Source organism: Apodemus sylvaticus, chromosome 10, assembly GCF_947179515.1.
Source record: "Apodemus sylvaticus chromosome 10, mApoSyl1.1, whole genome shotgun sequence".
NCBI classification, from domain to species: Eukaryota; Metazoa; Chordata; class Mammalia; order Rodentia; family Muridae; genus Apodemus; species Apodemus sylvaticus.
In genome coordinates this window covers 22225112-22247991 of record NC_067481.1, presented here as the reverse complement: position 1 = coordinate 22247991, position 22880 = coordinate 22225112, and the positions used below count along the sequence as shown (strand labels likewise).

Here is a 22880-nt window from a genome sequence, read left to right as displayed (position 1 = left end):
TGTGTGCTTTGGCATTTAAGAATTCTTCCACCCTCCCTCCCAAGTGCTGGGATTAAAGGTGTGCCACCACTGCCCTGCTAAGAAATGTAATTTTTAAAAAGGAGGAGTTGCCTGAAAAGCAGACCCGCTGCTGCCACAGGCTTGCTCTCACTCTCCACATAGGCTTTCACTATGTAGTCCTGATTGGCTTGGATCCTGCTTTGTAGATGCGTTGTATTTGAATTCACAGAGATCGTCCTGCCTCTGCTCCTGGAGTACTGGAATTAAACGTGCGTGCAACCACCACGGACTAAGCTTTCTTTCTTAGGATCTGTTCCCAAATATACCAGACCCTCCGTCCCCCTCCAATCAGAATTAGCTCTCCTTCAAAGACTGCCTGTGCGTTCTCCACCCATCACTATAGATGAAAACCACTCCCCCTTCTACCACAGGTCAGTTCTATTTCTGTTTCTTCTAATTCCTTCTGTATAGGACCACTTCTACTTAACCCCAACCTCTCAAAATCCTACTAAAAACAAAAACAAACAACAACAACAAAAACCCTTATAAAATCAAAGCTCACCCCAGAGACCCTATGGTGCCTAAGGCCATCAGTCATACTCTGAAAGTTTGAGCTGAAGAATAGACCTGTCTGTGGACAACCTACCACAAAGTTGTGCCCACATTTAATTTCATCTCATCACCAAGGTGCCAGTTTCCTACAACATATGTACCATAGGACATGCACAGACCTTCACAGAAATGTAAACTGAGAGAAGACAGAGTTTGGGAGAGTAGATTCTTAGCGGGTTTTTTTTTTCTTGAAGATTATCATGAAAATTTTTATATAGATATAATAATGGTAGGCATAAAAGTATTCCTAAGTTGATTGAAAGTGGAATTAAAACATTTTCTGATAAACTTGAAGATTTACATGGAAATCTTAGCAGGTTCTTAACTGGTGCCAAGCCCTTCTCTCCACCAACCTGCCCACTATAACACACTATACCTAGCTTGATATCAAATACCTATCCTGGGAAGAAGAGTTCCTTATTCAAGAGGGCAAGAAGATTCCTGCTATTCCTCTCTAAGGCTGGAGAGATGAGCCTGATCAGACTGTCTCTCCCACAACCAGGTGGTGGGGAGGAAGGAGTGTAACGGGCCCTTTGCAACTCATTAAGGTTTTTCCCTTATCCAAGGAGTCCCTGGTGGTGTGAATATGGTACCAAGTGGATTAGCTGGCGCCTTTGCCCTTCCTAGAGACAGCAACAGGGCCCTGGGGTATGGTGGGGTGTGTCTGCTTGCGTTAGCTCTTTCAAAGCCCTGGGGCTCTCACACTAACCCCCAGAAACAGCCAGAGCCAAGATCTACAAAAATATATGGATTTATTTTCTATCCAAAAGTGAGCCTGGGACATTGAATGAGAAAGGAGGGTTGGAAACCGGAGAGGGCTTGCGAGTTGCCCGTACCCTCACTGAGGCTGAGACCATGTTGGGAGGGAGGGAGGCACATTTGGCTGATGTTTAGAGGTGGGAGCTGCAGAAGGGCAATGCTAGAATGCTTTGAGCTGCTGGCAGCAGAAGGGACCACCTTGCATGTCAGCCTGTAGAGAGACAGAAACAGATGTTGACAAGAACATGTCAAGAGTATGGACCCCCTTGGAGCCCACTCTTAAGATGGGGATTGCGGGCTGGAGAGATGGCTCAGTGGGTAAGAGCACTGACTGCTCTTCCAAAGGTCATGAGTTCAAATCCCAGCACCCACATGGTGGCTCACAACCATCTGTAAGGAGATCTGACACCCTCTTCTGGTGTCTGAAGACAGCTACAGTGTACTTACCTATATAATAAATAAATAAATCTTAAAAAAAAAAAAAAAAGATGGGGATTGCAAACTGAAAAAACACAGGAACCAAACCATTAAGGCCAGCCAATTGGACATTGAGAAATGATCAACAAACAGGAGACTGAAGAAATGGGGACTATTGCTTCAGCCACCCAAACCTAGGGATTACTGATTTTTGCCAGATGAATGTTGGCTCTTGGTAGCCAGACATTATTGTCTTTCTTTGTTTTTCTTGAGAAGTTAGAGTACTGAATGTTTCGTGGTTCTATATGGAGTTTGATATTGGTAACTAATTCATAGTTTGAAGAAGAAAAGAAGTGTTCTGAGAGTCAAAGACATGGCTGGTGCCATCAGTTTGTTTTCTGTGTGTGCCGTGGGATGAACTCCTCTAGTTTGGCTTCTAGTAGGAGTCCTAAGATGTCCTGGGTTTCTCATATGACTGCTAGAATCTCAAACTCACTCCTCTCCCGGTGACATTGTTCTCAGGTTCCTCTGCAAAGAACCCAGAATCTGGGACAGAGGAGTTCCGTAATACTATAATGCCGTCTAGCCCTCTCCCTCTGGACCCTGCCTGGTCTAACCTCAGCTTTCATTTACTAGGTTAGATCCTTGCTCTTGATCATTCTTCTGTTCCCAGTCTATACCTCTATACCTACCTCCAAGTCTCGGTCAGGGAGAAAGTAAGATGTCTCCTCTGCGTAGCCCACCAGGGCGCCATGGTCTATTTCATGCCTGCTGACTTCCACGGCTTCGGGTGACTCCCCTCCCAGAAGAGGAGGATGGGGGATGGTATAGAAAATGGAACAGGGTTAGATGTGGCCACTCGTTGTTAAAAAGTCCAGAGAATCCAGAGCCAACCAGACCAGCTGGCAGCTGCTGACCCCAAGGCAAGAGGCCAAGGAGCCCAGCTCCTCCCTGGATGGCAGGTTATGGTAAAGCCTACCCCAGACAGGCCTGGGCCCGAGGCCAGGGTCAGTGGAATGTGTCTGACCCAGACTGGAAGCTGTGCTTCAGGAGGCTTGGGGTCAGGGGAGAAGCCTCTGGCACTGGAGAGGGTCCAAGAGGATCAGGTTCTGTGGGATAGGGCGGCATCATGGAAGGTCTCGGCTCTGAGGAGGTGGCCCCTATCTCCACTGTCCCAACACTGGCTGGACAGTGGACTACAGCGAGTGTAGTATTCTGGAGACCATGTGGCGGTCCAGACATATGAGGAGAGATGCATGGTGGTCTCTGGTGGGGGCAAGGAAGGTCTGGGAGCCAAGCTGAGTCAGCTGGGTGGCTTGGGGGACCCAGCCTGGCCTGTAAGAGGCCCATCACTTGGCGCAGTTCCCGGCTCAGCTGAGACACTTCCTGATTGAGACGGGAGATCTGTTGAAAACATAGCAAAATGTCTCATGGATGCTATAGCGACAACCAGCTCATCCCTCACCCCCCACTCGACAGTTTATAAAATTCTTCAACCACTGTGCTCATAGCCACCTGGGAAGAAGAAAGAGCAGGAGCTACAATAGCCTATGAGTACCCCAATTTATTTCCAAAAAGTTATTTACAGCAGCACACACTGCTATTCCTGTTCCCTGGCTTTTTATGTATTCAATTTGTGTGTGTGTGTGTGTGTGTGTACGTACACTTGAGTGCAGGTGTCCTTCTAGACCAGAGGTCAACAATGGATAACTTTCTCTTATGGTTTTGTTTGGGTGGTTGGTCTTGTTTTTGTTTGTTTGTTTGTTTGTTTTAAGACAGAGTCTTGCCAGGGCAGTGGTGGCGCAGACCTTTAATCCCAGCAGAGGCAGGTGGATTTCTGAGTTTGAGGCTAGCCTGGTCTACAGAGTGAGTTCCAGGACAGCCAGGGCTACACAGAGAAACCCTGTCTCGGAAAAACAAAAACAAAACAAACAAACAAAAGACAAAACCTCACTGGATGATGGTGGCACACACTTTTAATCCCAGAAGCAGGTGGATCTTTGTGAATTTGAGGCCAGTCCTGTCTATAGAGTTCCAGGACGGGGCAAAAAAAAAACCCGAGACAGAGTCTGTCTCTGAACTTGTCGCTTACTAACCCCGTAGACTAGCTGGCCGACATGTGTCCATGTGTCTGTCCAAATCCCTTCCCCATCACCAGTGTTACAGACATGTAGCACTGTGCCTGGCTTTAAGTGTGTACTAGGGATCAGAACTCAGGTCCTTAAGCCTGTATGGCAGGCACTTTACTAATTAAGCCATCTCCCTGAGACTGTCTGACATAGCTCAGGCTGGTCTCAAACTTGCCATGTAGGCAAAGATGGTCCCGAGTTCTTGATCCTCCATTGCCTCTGTCCTTGGAGTTTTGGGGTACAGGCATGAGCCACTACACTTGGCTCCCCCTCCCTTGTATAAAATATAGAAAAAAAAATACACGGTCACAGCTTTGCTCTTAGCCCGTCACTCAAGTGTCTCTAACAGTGGTTTTAAATGAATTCGGAATCCATTGAGAAACTTGCTAAAATGCAGAGTTCTGAGACATTCCAAATTGACTGAAGCAAAGGAACCTTTACTTTAAAGGGTACACATTCAGGTTTGGGAATCTCTGGCCTGGAGCTGAGGGCAGCCTGAAGCAGTAAGCAGAAACTTGCCCTTAACCTTCAACTGGAAATAGCTCTAGGCCATGCTCTGGCCCAGATGCTGCCTCTCTGGGCTGTAGGCTGTTTATCAGAACTGAGGAAGGTGTCTCCCAGGGGTGGGGTTTGGTAGCTGTGTGGCAACAGTACTGAGATTCCCTTGGGGGAAGAAGTAGAGGTGGCACCTAGCCTAGCCTAAGTATATAGGAATATGGTCTCTTCCTGGCCACCAGTACACACACACACACACACACACACACACACACATACACACACACACACACACACACACAGAGAGAGAGAGAGAGAGAGAGAGAGAGAGAGAGAGAGAGAGATTTCATTTTCCAAGACTGGGTAAAGGTAAAGGTAAAAAGGGAAGGGAAAGGACTTAAGCCTTGGGCATCAGACTTGTGCTTGGTTGGATGGTCCTAGATGGAAAGCCAGTTGGGGGAGGGGGGTGTGAGTGAATACCCGAGATACAGCAGGACCCGGACCAAATGTGTGCACTCTTATCCTCACACTTCTGGGAAGGACATACTATTTCTCTCTCTCTTTCTCTCTCTCTCCCCCCCCCTCCTCTCTTCTCTCTCTTGGGTTTTTTGAGACAGGGTTTCTCCGTCTAGCCCTCTACCTTCCTGAAACTCGCTCTGTCGACCTTGACCTTGGACATTGCTTGCCTCTGCCTCCTAAGTGCGAGGATTAAAGGCGGGCACCATCACCACCCATACAGACTTTTTCTAACTTTTAAGTGAGGAAACAGAAGCCCAGCACTAGCTGTGACACTGGCCTAGAGTAATTGAGCAAGTGTGACTAACAGAACACAGGACTCTAGCTAGCTCCTCTCAGACCCCAAGACAATATTCTCCAGGATTAGAGGGGGAAGAGCCAAGCCAAACTCACCTCTTGGTTCAACCTGCAAACCTTCTCCTTCACCTCCTCTGCTGCCTCTGTGGCCAGCTCCCGGCTGAGCCTGGGGCCTGCGGGCAGAATGGGGTGAAGAGGTACAGATGAGACATGGAGCATGAATCCCCAAGTCCCCACTCCTGTCACCTGGCAAGCAGGAAGCAGGGAACAGAATGCTCTGGTGTCAGACGGGGAAGCCAACAGCAGAGGCTGGTTTTGTGGCCCTGTGACTCCTCCAGCCTCTGCTCTTCCTCCAAAATGCCACGGTCTCCTTTTCTTTTTAATTACACTTATTTATTTACAGCTTGGTATACATGTGACCCATAGTGCCAGGACAACTTTGGGAAGTCAGTCTCTCCTTCCATCATATGGGTTCTAGGGGTCACACTCAATCAAGCTTTACCATTGAACCGTGTCAGTGGCTCCTTGCAGTCTATTTATTTATTTTTGTTTGTTTGTTTTGTTTTTAGAGACAGGGTTTCTCTGTGTAGCCCTGGCTGTCCTGGAACTCACTCTGTAGACCAGGCTGGCCTCTGCCTCCCAAGTGCTAGGATCAAAGGCATGTGCCACCTCTGCGCAGCCTTGCAGTCTATTGAAATAGTAGCCAAAGTGTCCCTTCAGTCCTACCTCAAAGTCTTGCTCTCCTCCCTGTTGTAGAACTCAGCGCAGAATTCTAGAACTGTTTATCTGTGTGCACAGGTGTTGCTGCACCCCTCCCATCCCCTCGGATAAAATGCTGGCAGGATCTGAATTGGTAGTATGTAACTTTTGGCAAAATCTGGTTTAACTGTGTATCCCTAGGATGACATGTAACACACATGACATGGAGCAGATGAGTAGATGGACGGATGGATGAGACAGATGAGTGGATGGATGGATGGGTATGTGATGAGGTAGATGGATTGATGGGGACAGGTGCATAGATGGGTGGGTGGGTGAATGGATGGATAAATGGGCAGATAGGTAAATGAGTGTGATTTGAAGGCACTGTGGTTCCTTACCTGAAGGGGGAGCCTGTGAGCGAGTTCTGGTGGCCTCTGGCCTCTTGCTGAACCGGAAGGTAGGGGCCTCAGCTGTGTTGCTGGAGTCTTCAATGCCATCCACGATTCTGAGGGTAGAGTAGTGTTCATCAGCACCACAGGGAGGGTGCGGGGCCAAGAATAGAGTAGACAGAGGGTCAATGAGAGGGCAGCAGAGGCAGGAAACTCGGGAAGAACAGTGGTCAAAGCAGAATGGGATTGCAAGCTGTGGTTGGAAAGGCAGGGTTGGCAAATGGGGCAGAGACAGTAAGGAGCACTGGTTGGGACGCTGGGAATGGAGCCCAAAGAAGGTTCTGGAAGCCAGCAGGGATATGGGAAAGGCAAGGAAGGCTGGCATCTCACCGGGGACTGAGGTCCGGAGGTCCAAATGTTCCCAGTGGGGGAATGAGGAGCTGGGGGGGCTTCCAGGCAGCAGAGCCCCTGGGGGGGCTGTGCAGGGAGGGACTCTGACCCCGGCCAGCCAGGGCAGGGGAAGGAGACGGGGACAGGGAAGGAGAGGAGACAAGGGCTGAGAATGGGGGCAGCTCCTCTCCCAAAAGGCTGACCAGGGACCCCCGAGGTCGTGCTGGACTGAGGTTGGGCAGCAGGAGGGGCCGACGGGGCTTGGAACCAGCCCCAGGCTCTGTGCCACCCTCGGTTTCTGTGATGGATGGCAGGGTCTTGTCTGAGGAGGAGCCAAGAGTGTCGGAGCGTGCCTGTGGGAAGAGGGAGCATCAGTTGTTACTGAACAGCAGACACAGGACCCTTCACTGGGATGCAGCCCTTAGCACCGTATATAATCCCGATCCATCCTCTGTCCCTTCTCCCTGTGGCCAAGGAGCTAAGGAAAGCTGTCCCGCCTCCCAACCTCTCCACAGAACAACCTCACCCCACCCAGAAATGCTGATTACCTGGGAGAGGCGAGGAGAGCGTGAGAAGCGGCCGAGGCCCTGTGGAGACAGTGGGAGTTCAAGCTGACACCTAGCTCTTCACTCCTCCTCACTCGACTGAACAGTGTTATGGGATTGAGTGCATGGGACCTTTTTATGGAATTGAGCCAAACCACCAACTAACTTAGAGGAATTCAGAATGACAAATTGAATCCCAAAGTAGCAAAAGACAAAGGCCAAAGGTATAGACTCATCAGCCTGAAACAGAGTGGGAACCATTGGGACAATACCAGAGGGGAGGAACTTGGATGTGTGGGGGTGGGGTGGGGGGTGGGGTGGCACCAGATCAGAGAGAGACCTAAAAGAAGGGGTTGTTCATAAAGATAAGACAAGGCTGAGAGGTACTGGGCAATAGTAGAAGGCTGTGAGAGATTGGCCAGGGGCTGGGTGAGGCCCCAGTGGAGTGGGAGGGAAGATATTATATATGAAGCAATAGAAGGAGGTAGTTAGAGTTGATGTTTTTAGGGAGGAGAGAGATGCAAGAGAATATGTTTTGAAGGAAGGTACCTCTGACAGCCATACATTGTCTACATACATTGTTTTCAGAACCTTGGCGCAGGTTGAAGGTTAGGTCCCGGGGTAGGCCAGCCCGGAAGGCAGCCGCATATTCCGGATACAACCGAAGAACCTCGGCCAGCCCTCGGCTGCTCAGCTGCTGCAGGCCACAGTAAGTCAGCGCCTTCACGTCAGCGCTGGTCTTCAGCACACAGCTAGGGCCTGCCCTTGACCCAGGCTCCTGCCCCAACTCAGGGATGTCTGCCCCAATCAAGTCCCCCTTCCCTGTGGGTAGAGGAAAGGGACGAAGGGAATATCAGTGAAAGAGAGAGTCCATACGGTCTGAGGGATGATGGCCAGAGTACTTAAGGATGGCTGAAGGGAGTTAGTGCACTGGAAGAGGGAGACAGGGAACTGATAAGAGGCCTGAGGAGAATGGCAGTTGAAGTTGGGCAGCAGCCAGTGGGAGATGTCTATAGTGCTGAAGAAACGACCAGTAGAATTGGATGATCAATAAGGAATGGCCAGAGGGGTCAGATAATCGGTAAGGGTCAACAGGTTTTAGAGTCGTTTGGGGATGGGTCAATGGAACTGGAAGACGACGTAATAGAAAAGGAGTTGGCATGAATGACAGTCCCTGATGGAGGGCCCTTGGATTAAGGAATGGCCAAAGAGTTAGGGCAGAGTGGGAGGAATGGCCAAGGGGAAACTGAAGGGATGGAGGAAGGATACTCCTCAGTAGGCATTCTAGGTCCTCATTAGGAGTCTCCCATTCCTGGAACCCCAGGCTATCCCCAAGGTGTCCGGAGAAGGTCTCAGGATGGGCAGTGTGAGGGTGTGAGGTTCTCACCAAGGATGGCCAACACCATGTTGTCTCTGAGCACCTCCAGCGAGCCAGAGCAGACGTAGTAGTGTGCCTGTAGGGCATCCCCGCGGCGCAGCAGGTATTCCCCCGGAGCACAGAAGGAGGTCTTGATGTGCAGAGAGAGGGCCCTAAGGCAGCCCCTGCTGGCTGCTCCAAACAAGGGCAGCTGCAGGATCTCCCGATTCAGGTGCATAGCGATATCAGCCCGCAGCTCGTCTGGGAAGTCGCGTAGCAACTGTCATGAGAGGCAGAGGTCACCATGGCCATGCATCCTCTTGGGAGTCACCGCTCAAATCTACAAATGAGTTGGGCTGTCCTCCAAGGCAAGGGCGCCAACTTGCCCTCTCTTTGAAATTCCCCACTGGACTTCTTGTCTAGCCTCAATTTTCCTTACTCTGTTGATCACCAAATCTAACTTCTGGGCAGAGACCGAGTCTTCCCTCCGGGTACTGCACGTGGCAGCATAGATTCACGGTCATAGATAGATTCTGGTTGCTCAATTCTGTGCAGTCAAGAGTCATTTTAGGCTGGGTGGTGGTGGAGCACGCCTGTAATCCCAGCACTCTGGGAGGCAGAGGTAGGCGGATTTCTGAGTTTGAGGCCAGCCTGGTCTACAGAGTGAGTTCCAGGACAGCCAGGGCTACACAGAGAAACCCTGTCTCGAAAAAAACCAAATCCAAAACACCAAAAAACCAAAAACCAAAAAAAAAAAAAGAGTCATTTTAGGTAGGTCAGACTTCAACTGGGAATTGTGAAAGTAGGAATCATCTCTGTTCTTGCATTTCTGGGGGTGTTGGACCCTCTCTTTCTCATCTCCGGGCCTCAGTATCCTCATCTGTGAAATGCAGGCTCATGCTAGGGCTTGAATGTTACCAGAGCCCTGTACATTTCCCTCATAAAACCATGGAGCTCCTCAGCAACGCTGCCTTGCCGGTCTCTTCCTTGGTTCGCCTGGGCCCTGGAAGGGCCTCCCTCCCAGTTTTACTCCCTCATCTACAGCACTCATTCCTCCTTCCTTCCTCACCCTCCTTGCCAGTCCCCTCACTCGCTTCTCAGTTCTACACCCCGCCCCCACACCATGGTACCCAGGCCCCATCTCCCCCACCACTCATGCCTGGAAGCCCTAATGTGTGTATTTACAACTACCTCATGGACAACCTCTCAGAGTCCCCTGTAGACAGCGCATCTCCTGACGGCTCAGCCTGGACACGCCCCTTCATCCCTAAGCTCAGTCTTCCTCCTAGGGTGCCTTCATCTCATCATCCCTTGACCCCAAGCCAGACCAGGGTAGCACTGTGAGCTGCCCTCTTGCGACCAACTAGAACTTGCCTGCTCTTGAGGATCCTTCCCTGGCCAATGCTTCCCATCCACTTCCTCCTCCACCCTCTTTGCCACATCCCTTCTTAGAGATCGGACAGAATGACAAACTGCAAACTCAAGGCAGATGCCCAGCCCCGACTCTTGGCACCGGCACCCCTCCCAGTACAGCCTCCCCCCTGCAGAGCTCACTTTACTTCCAGTCCTGGAACTCCTCATTCGCTCTGCCTTACCAGCACTCAGAAACCTAGGTTGCTTTATTTCTCTCTCTTTTTAATCTCTCTTTTGGCCTGGAATGGTCTAATGGCAGTCCGAGTCTCTTGACCATGATGCACCCTTTTCTCTGCCACCTTCCTTGTCGTCGTCCCCCGACCCCTGGGGCCTACTGCAGGAACTCACTTCCCTACGGCCCCGTTCACTATGTGTTTCTCTGTCCCACCTTTGTTGGGGTCTCCTTTAGGGCCGAAGCTGCCTGTAATCATCTGTAGCTACTGCCCCATTCTCCACTGTGTTCAGTACATAAGAACGAATGGAGAAGGGTGGCCTGCCCTACTCTAGTACTGGGGGAACTGCGAAGCCTACCACGATGGAGAAACTGAGGCCCAGAGAAGGCTGAGTGTCCACTCAAGTCCAGACTCAAGCATTCTGCTTCCTTTCGACCTCCATGTTCAAGCACCAAAGAAAGGGATTTGGATTTGGCTGGGTGCACGTCCTTGCTGAGAGCCCTGTGCCTCCTTCCGCCCTGATTGCCTCTGTTCCAACCCTGGAGAGGCACTAGCCCTTCCCTACTGTACCGCCACGTCACGTGTGGCAGGAATCCCTCCTCAGCGCTACCTCGTTGGCATCGATGCCGCTGTTGACTGCCCAGGTAGTCTGGAAGTACTCGAGCATGCGCTGCTTGAGTGGGCGGGGCAGGCGATGCACTCGGATGAAGTCCTTGAGATCCTTCATGCGGCTGTGGTAGAGCGAGCGTCGCGAGTACATACGCTGGATGATGGCTGTGACATTCCCAAACACCACTGCGTGCATCAGGGCTACAAAGGGGGCAACTTAGAGTATCAGAGGCGCTCACTGCACGTTGCTTCTTGTTCTCCCCGAGTCACCCGGTCTTGGATGGGTCTCCTAGGTTCTGGGGGAGCACTGGAGAGCTAGCGGGTTCAAATGAACACAACGAGCAATCGAAGCAGGGGCAAGTATGTGACAATCCATAGATGCTCTATAGACCCATACTCCTCTCTCATCACCGGTTTGGCCATGATCTTGGGTATTTTTACCCCTTAAAAGAGATCGCAATTGTTTATGGGCACAGTGATGGGTAGCAAATATGAATGAACACGTGACTGTGACTGGGTGGGCACCTTCCTTTCTCTGAGCCTTATTTCCCTGTACACAAGCCTAGATTCACAAGCTCCCTGGAAATAGTGGGTCTGGCCTCACCGCCTATGAGCATCGTGCAGATGGAGAAGATCTTCTCAGCGTCCGTGTTGGCACACACGTTGCCGAAGCCTACACTGGTGAGGCTACTTAGCGTGAAGTACAGCGCAGCGATATAGGCGCTGCGCCGAGACGGTCCACCCGCTGAGCCGTTGACATAAGGCTCCTCCAGCCGCTTGCCCAACTCATGCAACCAACCTGTGACAAGGGTGAGGGAAGAAATGATGGCTACGCAAGCGCTGGAGAAAGCATTTCCCTGATCTGCCTGTTTGGCCTTGGATACATATTTACAGAGAAGGGTAGTTTGAAGCGCCTAAGACCGGAAGTGTGTTGAGCAGTTGTGACTGGGCCTGGAGGCCTTCAACTGCCTACAGTGCACTCCAAGGCTAGCCACTCCATAGACCGTTGACCACAAGGGCCCCTGCAACTTTCTGGTATGTTACTCTGTGTTTCCTGTGTGTTGTAGGGAAAATGCTGAGATCTGAGCCAGCCAGGGCTTTCCCGGCAGCGCCTGTAAACAGTATCAAGGGGAGAGAAAAACAAGCAATTACAGGTGTGAGGCAAGCTACACAAGTATATTAGAAACCATAGCATGTTGGGGGGGTGATATGGGGGACAACATGGATCCTAGAGACATTACTCTCTTAGGACATAGGTTTGTTTGTTTGTTTGTTTGTTTTGGTGTAGACTAAGAGAATAGAAAATTCACCTGGGAGGGGGGAGGGGGAAGGAGCCCAGGCCTCCCAGGGAAGAACACATGCACAGGCCCATAGTGAGAAATCAGCTGTTACTAAGTCCCATAGGGCAGCTAGTATACACGGGCTGTACAGGAGGAAGACGGCAGGGACACAGATCACACAAGGCTGCTTCGGACACATGACAGCATGGGACTTGAGGGCAGTGAGGTCAGCTTATGTAAGGGCCCAGGTATTATGTTTTAAAATTATTATTGCAGATTTATTTATTTTTATTTTTAATGTGTATGAGTATTTGCAAACATGTTATGTATGGGCTCAAGTAGAAGCAGGAAATGGGTCAGTGTCTATTAGTTTTTTTAAATTATTATTATAGATTTATTTATTTTATTTTTTAATGTGTATGAGTGTTTGTCAACATATTTTGTATTTGTACAGTGTGTGTGTGTGTGTGTGTCTTGCACAGGTCAGAAGAAGGCAGTAGATCCCCCATGAACTACCCTACCATAGGGGCGTTGGAAAATGATCCCAGGTCCTCTGCAAGGTCAACAAGTGCTCTTAACACTTGAGCCCATTGTAGGAGTCATGAAGAGAGGAAGGTGGGTTGGACTGGACAAGGGAGTAGAGATAGAGGGACCATGCCAGATCCAAGTGGTGGGTCAGTGTTGGAGTGGGAGGCGTCAAGAGCAGCACCTAGGATCTGACCTACTTTCCAAGGAAACAGTGAGGCCTGAGTCTGCCTCCTTGACAGTGGCTCCATTAATTGCCTCTAAGGAGGAATTGATGATGGCAGAGAGCTGACAGACTAAGAGCTTTCTAAATAACCTTTACACATGCTGCTTCCTTCGTCCAAAATACCTTCTCCTTCCCCTATCACCGATCTTGATCTTGTTCCCTGCTAGGCTGAACGTTCCCCTTAGGCAGAGCCCTTATCTTCAAACCAGTGTCTCCACACTTGATCCAAAAGGAACACAGGCAGGGCATCTTATTGGACGGCTGGAGGACTATGGGATGAGGAGGTGCTGAGTGCTGGTAGCAGCCATTTGGGGATAGGGAAAGTCAGTAGTCAGAGGTAGCAAGCGGAAGGGGGTGGGGAAAGTCTGGGGCTGGTGGCTCACCAATGTCCCAGAGCAGCGGGTCATTGGCCTCCATCTCCCGGCGCCCGATGACGTACCAGACGCAGGCCATCCAGTGAGCCAGGAGGGCAAAGACGGACATGAGCAGGGTGAGCACCACTGCACTGCACTGGGAGTACCGCTCTAGCTTCTGCAGCAGCCGCAGCAACCGCAGGAGCCGCACGGTTTTTAGCAGATGTACCAGCGAGGTCTGCAGGAGGGCAGCGGGGGAGGCTGTCAGCGGGCACACCTCCCCACCCCGGAGCTCTCACATAGCCCCACCCCCACCCAGGCCCTTCCCACCAGACACCCTGGAGCCAGAGGAAGCTGCGAAGAAGAAGAAGGGGGAAAAAAAAAACAAAAACCTAAAAACAAAATTATCCCTGCTGTCCTGAGAAAGTGACTTTAAAATGCATCAAGAGAAAATAACTTAGCCACTGGGGACTGCGTTTGCACTGCTCCACCACTATGCCAGACATTTATAGTCTTCGTTAAAATAAACAAAACAACCTTCCAAGTCCTTGGGCCAGTTATCATCTAGGACCCAGTTTTCCTGATGAATGAACTGTGTAGTGCTCACAGACACTAGTGACTTGCTCCAAGGTGACAGACCAAGAAAATGACAGAGCTGTAACTCAGACTCAAGATGAAGGTCACCAAGTCCATTTGGGACTAAGCTGCCTCCTAGAATTATAGGGTGATACAGGAACAAGCCCTGCTCAGAGCTGGCAGAGACGGGGTAAACTGAATGATCCCTGCTCAGAGATCCACTGTCCTAGACACCATGGAGCAGGCATAGGGAAGTGTAATGAATGGAATGGGGTCAAATAAGGGCCGGTGACTACCAAAAGTCAAAGGCTTTTCTGCTTCCAGGTCAGTTACAGGTGAGAAGGAAATCAGGACGCCCTCTGTGAACTAGAGGCTGATGGAGTCAGGGTGTCTAGCAAGGGTCCTGTAAATGCCTGTTAATTCTACTACTATGGGGAAAAGAATGCAGGGATCAAACCCAGGACCTTATACATTCTAGACATCTAGAAAACTCTCTTTCTCTCTCTCTCCTTCCTTCCTTCCTTCCTTCCTTCCTTCCTTCCTTCTTTCTCCATATCTCCAAATGTGCTGGTTTTGTTTTAATTATTAATACGTCACGGGCTGGAGAAACCACTCAGCGATTAAGAGCACTGACTGTTCTTCCAAAGGTCCTGAGTTCAAATCCCAGCAACCACATGGTGGCTCACAACCATCCATAATGAGATCTGATGCCCTCTTCTTGTGTGTCTGAAGACAGCTACAGTGTACTTAGATATAATAATGAATCTTTGGGCCTGAGCGAGCAGGGCTAACCAGAGCGAGCAGGGTTGATGGGAGTGAGCAGAGGTCCTAAATTGAACTCCCAGCAACTACATGAAGGCTCACAACCATCTGTACAGCTACAGTGTACTCATATACATAAAATAAATAAATAAAATAAATCTTTTAAAAATCAAAACAAAACAAAAAACACTTCAATGAGGCCTTCTACCCTGGCAAACAAGGAGTAGCTACACTCCTTACACACACACACACACACACACATACACACACACACACACACACACACAGAGCTTATCAGCTAGAGCTATAGACTCTAGGACTTGATATAAAGGCCCTCAGCAGCCTTTCAGGAAGCTGCTTGGAAGATCTAACCCAGGGCCCTGGCATTACACTGCTCCAGAGCCACGTCGTGAAGGGGCTAGAAAGGAGGTGGCCCTGGTTCCCCAACATGGATCTTTAAGGCCTAACTAAACACACCAATCTTCAGCCTGCACCAATAAAGACCCTTCACTCATTTGTCATTGTCCTTTGGCCGGAATGCCATGAGCATGATTCCTTTAACTCTATGTAACTCTTGTCAGGCGCCTGCTCCTCTATTTCCATTCTAGCTTTCTCAAGCTTCCGGTGTTTTTCCTCATCTCCCTCCCCTAAGCCATACATTTGGAGACCCTGCTTATCCGGGAAGCAGGTTATGTATGGGAAAGGATACTAGATCAGGAGTCTGGAGTCCTAGTTCTGACTTAGTTTTCAAATCAACATTTGAAAAGAGATGGAAGAACTTTTCCTGAAGGGTGTGAAAGTACAGTACTGATCTGTAAAGTACTCCTGAGGGTGACAGAGGAGAGGTGACATCCTCTCCCCATCCTGAGAGGAGGGGTTGGCGGCTCTCTGCAGCACACCTCTCCTGTAAGGACAGCTGTCTACCTGTCTGACTCTATCTGGTGGGCATAGAGGCATGGATATAAACCTGAGGACAGGCAGGTAATCTTTGAATGGCTAGGATCTCAGGGCAGACTTACACACACACACACACACACACACACACACACACGCACGCACGTGTGTAGGAGCATGCACACACATGTGAACAACCAGGAGAAGGGGCCCACAGCCCGTTGGCGGCTAGTTAAATCCGGCTTCGTGTAGGTGGTTTCCTGCTATAGCTGAGTGTGGCAGGGAGAGCACACAGGAAAACTGGTCTCCTCTCCACCTCGCCTCCCCCACAGTGGCGAGGGGGCTTGGGGACACAGGGCACGACTGCCTCACCTTGGACTAGAAAAGACCAACTTTCTGGCCTCCATACAGACCACTCAGGGCATTTCCAGGCAGTCCCAAGTGAAGACACTGGTCCAGGTACAACACTACCCAGCCTCTGGCTCCCTGGCTTGACCTACTAGGCTTTCTCTGGAGTTTTATCCTTTGCCGGCCAAATCCTGTTCATTCTTGGAGGTTTGGCTCTGCTCCCCGCCTCCCCAAGGAACAGTTCCTTCCCTGACCATCTCAGCCCCTGCCCAGCTGGGATGCCTCTGCCCCCAGGTGCTGGCCTGATTTCAGAATGTTTTTGCATATACTGGTCAGATTTGCATATACTGCGCAGATCTCCATGGCCAGCCCAGACCCTGTGCAGCGTTACCATGCAGCGACTGACGTCTCCCATTCAGTGATTCTGTGTCTAATATCCTCCCTCCATTATTCCTGCCTGTCTCACAGCCAATCTGAGGGGGGCTTTGAGGGCCAATTCCTTGTGACCAGACCCCATAAAGTGTTTGCAGACAGCTAAATGCTCATCAGTTGTTTTCTAAATTAAAAAAAAAAATGTGAAAAGTACCACTCAGCTGGCGGCAGACCAATGCCGCCTTGGTAGCCATAGTTAGCATTAGCTTCTCTCAGCTTCCCTCAGAGACTGTGAGCTGAGTTCTCCAAGAGCATAGACCCTTTGGGTTCCTTCCCAGTGCCTGGCTCAGCGCTATGCCCGTGGCAGGGTCGGAGGAACACCTGTCTGAATATGAATTGACAGGACTGTCACTGGGTTTGTGGATGCTCCGCTAACGGGAGAGGCTGGGTTGGAGTTCAGATGCTAGGATGCATGGTGGGATTGGAGGGGGGGGAGGTCACTCACCACGGTGATGTTGAAGACATACAGCAGGTCAAAGGGCAAGGCAGCAATGAAGTCCACGAAGAACCAGGTGGCCAGGTAGTGGAGGCCGATGGACCGAGGAGCAGAAATCACCTGGCCCGACTGGGACACGTAGGTGGTACGGAAGTTCAAGATGATGTCTGAGGAATACAAGAGGCTGTTGCTAGGGACCACAGTCTGAACTCTCAGGTCAGGTAGGTAATGAATGGGGCAAGCTAGGAGTGAGCATTGGAGGCCCAGGATGGAGGAAGAGGCAGAGCGAAGAAAGCTGAGACTCTTGGATGATCTATAGGAAGGAAAGACCACAAGGCTGAAGGCTGCAGGGCACTGGGTACCACAGGACTTCCAGGACTCGACAAGGGGTAAGCCTCCTCCCCCTCTGAGGGCATATTCGCCCCTCTCTAGGCCCCTAGGACTCAGAACTACAAAGAGAAGACTCTTCAAGCTAAGGAAGGGCCCAGCAGACCCAGGATGGAGGCAGGTTTGTCAGAGTGGGTCCCCACAGCCCACCCTCCAGGTTAGGAGGGCAGAGGTTCTGACCCAGGATGAAGAGCATCTCCACAACGATGTCACTGACAAGGGTGTGTCGGGAAGTGATGGGGGTGTCGTCGTCACCCGCGAAGCAGACGTTGTAGGGGACGGTGACCGCGACGTAGAATGTAGCGAGGAGGATGAGACCATCCCAGACAGCCTTGGGGATGCTGTAGTGGAGGAGGAGGCAGCGGGAGCCCCCCACGGAGGCCACCTTGTACTCAGGCACTGATGGCTTTGGCTCAAATACGTTCTAAAGGGAGAGGGGTAGTGGTTGGGGACACTTAGGGGAAAGAGAAGTTGAGGCCAAGGGAAGGGAGCATCTGGGGATAGGGAAAGGGGGTTGGTATTGCAAGGGTAGCCAGAAAAGAGATGGAAGATAGGGGGTCGGGGGGGGGGTGCGGAATTCTCAGGTCTGCATCTGCGCCATGCTATAGCTCAGGTTTCTTTTTGTAGCTTTTCCTTTTGACGCCTTCTCTTCCCTTTCTTGTGCTGGGGACCTAACCTAGAGGCAGTGAGGCAGGTACTCTATCACAGAGTTAAATCTCCACACAACACCTTCAGGCGCCTTCTAAAGACATCTTGCTTTATCAGCAGCATTTGCACAGACTTGAAGATTGTCTGATGACAATCAGACAAGCTGAAGGCTCCTAACTTCTTTGTAGTGCTTTCTGCGTTCTAGGGGCCTAGTGAGGGGTGAGCATGCCCTCACAGGGAGGAAGTTAGCTCTGCTGACCCAATTCCTTTGGCCTATAACAGACTATAGAAGCGGATGGGGACTCATCACCTGACTTCTTCAGGAACCTTGCGGGTGGCACACAGGGTGGGATGCTAGGTCCACAACAGGGGTTTTCTTCCTAGGATCACAGCAGCTTGTGAGTTCATCCCTCATGATACAACCCTTACACTCAGGGGGAGGATTACTGCTAGAGACCCACCTCCTGTGACATCACCAGAGCAATGTCAATCACCTACGGAGGAAGAAAAGGAAGTGGGGATTGGAGGAGGGATTGGGGGAGGGGCATATGTGCTGAAGCAGAAAGTAGTGTGTGGAAAATGGGTGGGCAGAGGAGCAAGCCAGCAGAAGGAGACTGAACAGACAGGGAAAGAGGGAGAAGGTAGCAGGGAATTAAGGACATGGGGATTTCGGTGTGGGGGGTGGTGGTGGTGGAACTCACACTATTGGCCTTCACACTTCCCTGGCCCCGGCGACCAAAGTGACCAGACAACCGGTGTAGGACAGTCCGGTTCTGCCTCCTCGTGGACCTAAGTCTTGAACTAGTTCCTCTCCTCCCAAGAGAATTTTCTATCGGAGGAAAAAAAAAGTGGACAGAGATAAGTCGGGTGCATCCTAAGAGGCTGTGGGTAGCGCGGTCTACTGTGACCCAGACCTGCAGTTACCATGATTATTGTCCCCATGGATTCCTGGTGAGCCCAGTCCTGGGCCTCCACTCTGAGAGATGTCCTTGAAGGAAAATAGGAAGAGCACAACCTCCCCCATCTCATTCTTGATGGGCATCATGTCCAGAAGACACCAAAAGGCTGAGCCTGTGGGCATAAAGGGAGGGCAGAGGGGCATGAGCATCCCCGCGGAGGCCTTGGTTTCTCCTAGTTTTCTCAAATCACTCAGTGGCTTTGGTGAAGGTTTAGAGCTGGGATACACCCCCCAGAGAACTGTCATCTGGTCCCTTCTTCACTTTACAAATGGAGAGACCAAGGCCCAGAAAGGATCTTAGTCCTCCTACAGGCAGCTCGTGGCCATGCCCACCAGCTTTTCTGTGCCTAGCAGACTGTGCTGGGTGAAGCCTGGCATTTGGGCAGATGTCAGGCAAGCCAGGACAGGCTCTTTACCATCCTTTCGGTAAAAGCAGATCTCGGCTCGGTGTTCCTGGTGGCCCTCCAGGGCTTTTTGCAACCGTTGCAGGGCTGGTTCACTGGTCTCTGGGCCATAGAGGAACCGGCAACTACACGTTTTCTGCATGACCTCGGTGCGGCCGTAGCCTGTGAGCTCACAGAAGCCGTCGGAGCAGTAGACGATGGGAAAACCCCGTGGGCCCTGTGCATTGGCCAGAAGGAAGTTGCTGTCTACAGGAAGGAGAGGTCAAGGTCAGGGCCGAGCCCAGAGGGGAGCTAACCGACTACATGAACAACGGTTCCCTCAAGTCATGGGCAGAGCTCAGAGAGCTGGAAGCTTCCGTGGGTAGGGGGTCCTAATCTCCCTCTGAGATGTTCTGAAATGAGGACAAAGCATACAAGGGTGGCCTGGACTCCATGAAGGGCTAGAAAAGGAGCCCCATGAGGCCAGGTGGTTCACGATCCTACCTTCAGGCTGGAGAGTGGTGACTGCACAAGGCAATACCGAATGGCAAGGACAGACTCCAGCACTCACTTCTACCACCTACACAATGTGGCTGAAGGCCTCAGTTTCCTTATCTGCAAAGTGGGACACAATGTGCCTTTCCCCCATGGATGTGGGTTGCATCATGTAGGTAACTTAGGGAAGAGGAGCTGCTGGCACTTAGAAGATCCCCACCCCCACCCCCAATTTACTCAATTCTGGAAGCACATCCTTGGATACTACCCCGGCATCCTCTTTTAATGAGCAGGATAAAGATCCTGATGACATCACACTCTCTTATTGTTAAACCAAAAGGCAGAAATTTTTCCCAAACTCATAAATGTGCTTAAAGTAAAGGAAAGACTGTAGGAGACACATCCCTCTTTCTTCCCTTCCAGGAAATGCCGACTTTTTGATATTTTTTAAAAGGAGTTTCAAAGGATTTGTTCCTTATGCTCAAAGTCAAACTGGAGAAGACACTGAGGTGTGAGCTGCAGCCACCCCAGCACCAGAACCTGAGTTGGCTTCCTCTAGCCTCAGTGGATTAGAGGCTGGCGGGTGGGGTAACACGCAGGGATAGGTTTAGTTGATGAGGTATGAGAAACTAACAGTCCAAGGACCCTACAAGAGGGTACTGTCAGGGGATGGGGTGTCTGATCGGGGCACTGAGGGTTCCTAGGAAGCACTGGGTCCTGGGCAAAGCCTACTTCTTCCATCCCAGGGCCCGTTGCCTCGGTGATTGGCGCTATGGAAACAAGGAGGTGGGGGGGGGTAGGGCCCAGGCGGCTCGGTTTCCGCCCTCGGCTACTGCTCCCCCACCCTCCTAATGTCGGCCAGGGTTTCGAAAAGGGACAAAGGAAGACCTAGGGGTTCCAGAGTTGGGGAGAGGGAATGGCGGGAGAAGAGGCCGGGGAGGAGCTGTGTGGCTGTCCAGGGTGCTGAACTTGGGAACCAGTCCCTGGTGGGCTAGCAGGGAGTTTTCTCGGTCTCAAGTTCTTGCCCCCGCTTTGCCTCGCCCACCTCACGCAAGGATATCTCATGATTTGGGGGCGCGTGACCTTAATGCAGACTAGGTTTTGCCGAAGTCTGTTCTCTCTCTTTTCTGGGGCAGAGGCAGCTGTAGTCACCAAAGCACTTTGTCCCATCTCCACATCTCAGATACCTTTCTACACACTCCCCGCTCAGCTCTGCCCTGGAGTGGGTAGCTCCCAAGGCCCCTCCTCCGTCTTGTGGCACAAAGAGCCGCTTTGCCTTGAGTCACACCCCCTAACCTTGCCCCCCCCCCCCCCGCCCTAGCGCTCCATGTCTCCATCTCCACTCTCAAGGGCTCTGCACCCCGTTTCTTTACCACGATTCTAGGAGATCCAGCACCCCACTCTCTCTCCTTGATCTCACCGCATCCAGAGACCCACCCTGTCTCAAGGAGACTTGACCCAGCCTCGGCCCAACTCACGCGTGCCGTCAAAGCGGGTGGCGATGGTATCCAGAAAGGTGTTTTGCGGGGCAAGCAACCCCTTCATGACCGGCATGGCCCCGGGTATGGATTCGAGGCGTTGCGCGGGCTGCGTTCAGCGCGGCCTGGCCGGAGGGGGCGCGCTACCGGCGGGGCCGGGGCGCCCCATGCGCCGGCCTGCCTCCTCCCCTCCTCTCGCCGCCGCTGCCTGTGCGCTCTGAACCTGTTCTAAGCTCTGCTCCGCGGCACTTCGGGAGCCGCCACCCCCACCCCACCCCACCCCACCTCCCCACGGGTCAGGTTCTTCCCGGAGGGCTCGGCCCGTGCCCACCACGTGGCTCCGCACCGGGAGGGGCCGCCAGAGACACCCGCAGCCCTCCTCTGTGGCCCTCCTCCCAGAGGGGAGCGGCCCACGCGTGTCTCTTGGGGAGAGACTCGGAGACACGCCCACCATCCAGGCTTGAGGTGATGAGGTGGGGCTCGAACGGTGGTCACGCCCTTCTTTCAGGGTGATCACGCCCCTACGCGTGGTTCCCTGGCTGCTCCCGTAGCTCCACCCCACGGGTTTCCCCGCGCGGCCCACGCTGCGGCTGGTGTCTGGTTGACAGTGCCGCCTGCTGGAATTGGGATATTTCTTTCTTTAAAAAAAAAAAAAGGTTGTTGCATTTATTTATTTTTGCATATGCGTGTATACATGCCTGTGTAGGTGTGGAGGTCAGAGGCCAACTTTCCGAAGTCGGTTGTCGCCTTTCGCTTTGTGGGTCCCTAGGATCGAACTCAGTTCTTCAGTCTTGACAACAAGATCTTTGTCCATTGAGACATCTTGCCAGCCCTGGTGTCTCTACTTTAGGATTTTACATTACTGTTGTAGGGCTGCTACAGCAGCGAGACACCGAGTAGATGGCTTAAACAATTCTGGGATCTGGAAATCTGAGTTCAAGGCGAACTCAGGGCTGGATTCCTCTGAAGGCTGTAAAGAACAATCTCTTTCTTCCATGCTCTTCCCCAGCTTCTAAGTGGGTTGCTGGTGACCTCTAGCATGTCTTAGTTGGTGGGTGCATGGCCCTGGTCTTTATTTCTGTGCTCATGTGAGTTCTTCTTGCTTCTCTGTGTGTACCCTAGTTTTTTTTTCTTTTGTAAGAACACTATTTATGCCGGGCGGTGGTGGCGCACGCCTGTAATCCCAGCACTCTGGGAGGCAGAGGCAGGCAGATTTCTGAGTTTGAGGCCAGCTGGACTACAGAGTGAGTTCCAGGACAGCCAGGGCTACACAGAGAAACCCTGTCTCAACAAAAACAAATCCAAAAAAACAAAAACAAAAAAAAGAACACTATTTATACTGGATTACAGGTCTACCATACTCTGCTCCTATCTCATTTTAGCTGACTACATTGGCAAGGTTACTTCCTAAATGCTGGCGCGGGGTGGGGTGGGGGTTAAGATTGCAGCGTGTGAATTTGGGGGAAGCGCACTTCAACCTGCAATAGGTACCTTTGACTGGAGCTGTGGACACATCTTTGCCCATTCTCTGCCTAAGACCATTGCCAGACTCCCCATTCAGTGCATCAAGGTCCAACACCTGCTGCTCATATGCAATGGCTGCACAAACTCGCCCACCTCCTTTCCAGTGTGGCATTGCTCATACTCCACGGTACAGTGGACCACACTACAGATGCTCTGGAAGGTTCCTCAGGAAAGTTCACATGCCTGGCCTCTTCTGCAACCTTACATCCAGCCCTTACCAGTTGGGGATTCTGTGCCCTTGAGCAGTTTTCCAGGACCTCTCTGTATAGGTCCCTACTGTAAAAGAGTAGGGGTGAATAGAGTGATTGCTTAATTAATAGGCATGAATCTCTGGGGTCAGTCCTCCAGCATTGCATAAAGGAGGCGTGATGG

At 51.5% G+C, this 22880-nt stretch overlaps 1 protein-coding gene across 1 annotated transcript; it reads right to left on the bottom strand.

Annotated features, from left to right (window-relative positions):
• Positions 1-1347: 1347 nt before the first annotated feature.
• On the bottom strand, positions 1348-21144 carry Kcnh4 (potassium voltage-gated channel subfamily H member 4). The gene is made up of 17 exons (XM_052195328.1): positions 20985-21144; positions 19045-19278; positions 18579-18741; positions 18372-18483; positions 17203-17446; positions 16645-16802; positions 13218-13425; positions 11408-11602; positions 10805-11004; positions 8639-8888; positions 7829-8073; positions 7255-7293; positions 6707-7059; positions 6326-6432; positions 5322-5398; positions 2481-3192; positions 1348-1582 (listed from the first exon to the last, which is right to left on the bottom strand). Exons 1-16 carry the CDS (start codon positions 21058-21060, stop codon positions 2797-2799), a joined length of 3057 nt encoding a protein of 1018 aa, XP_052051288.1. The 5' UTR covers positions 21061-21144; the 3' UTR covers positions 1348-1582; positions 2481-2796.
• Between the last annotated feature and the right edge of the window lie 1736 nt (positions 21145-22880).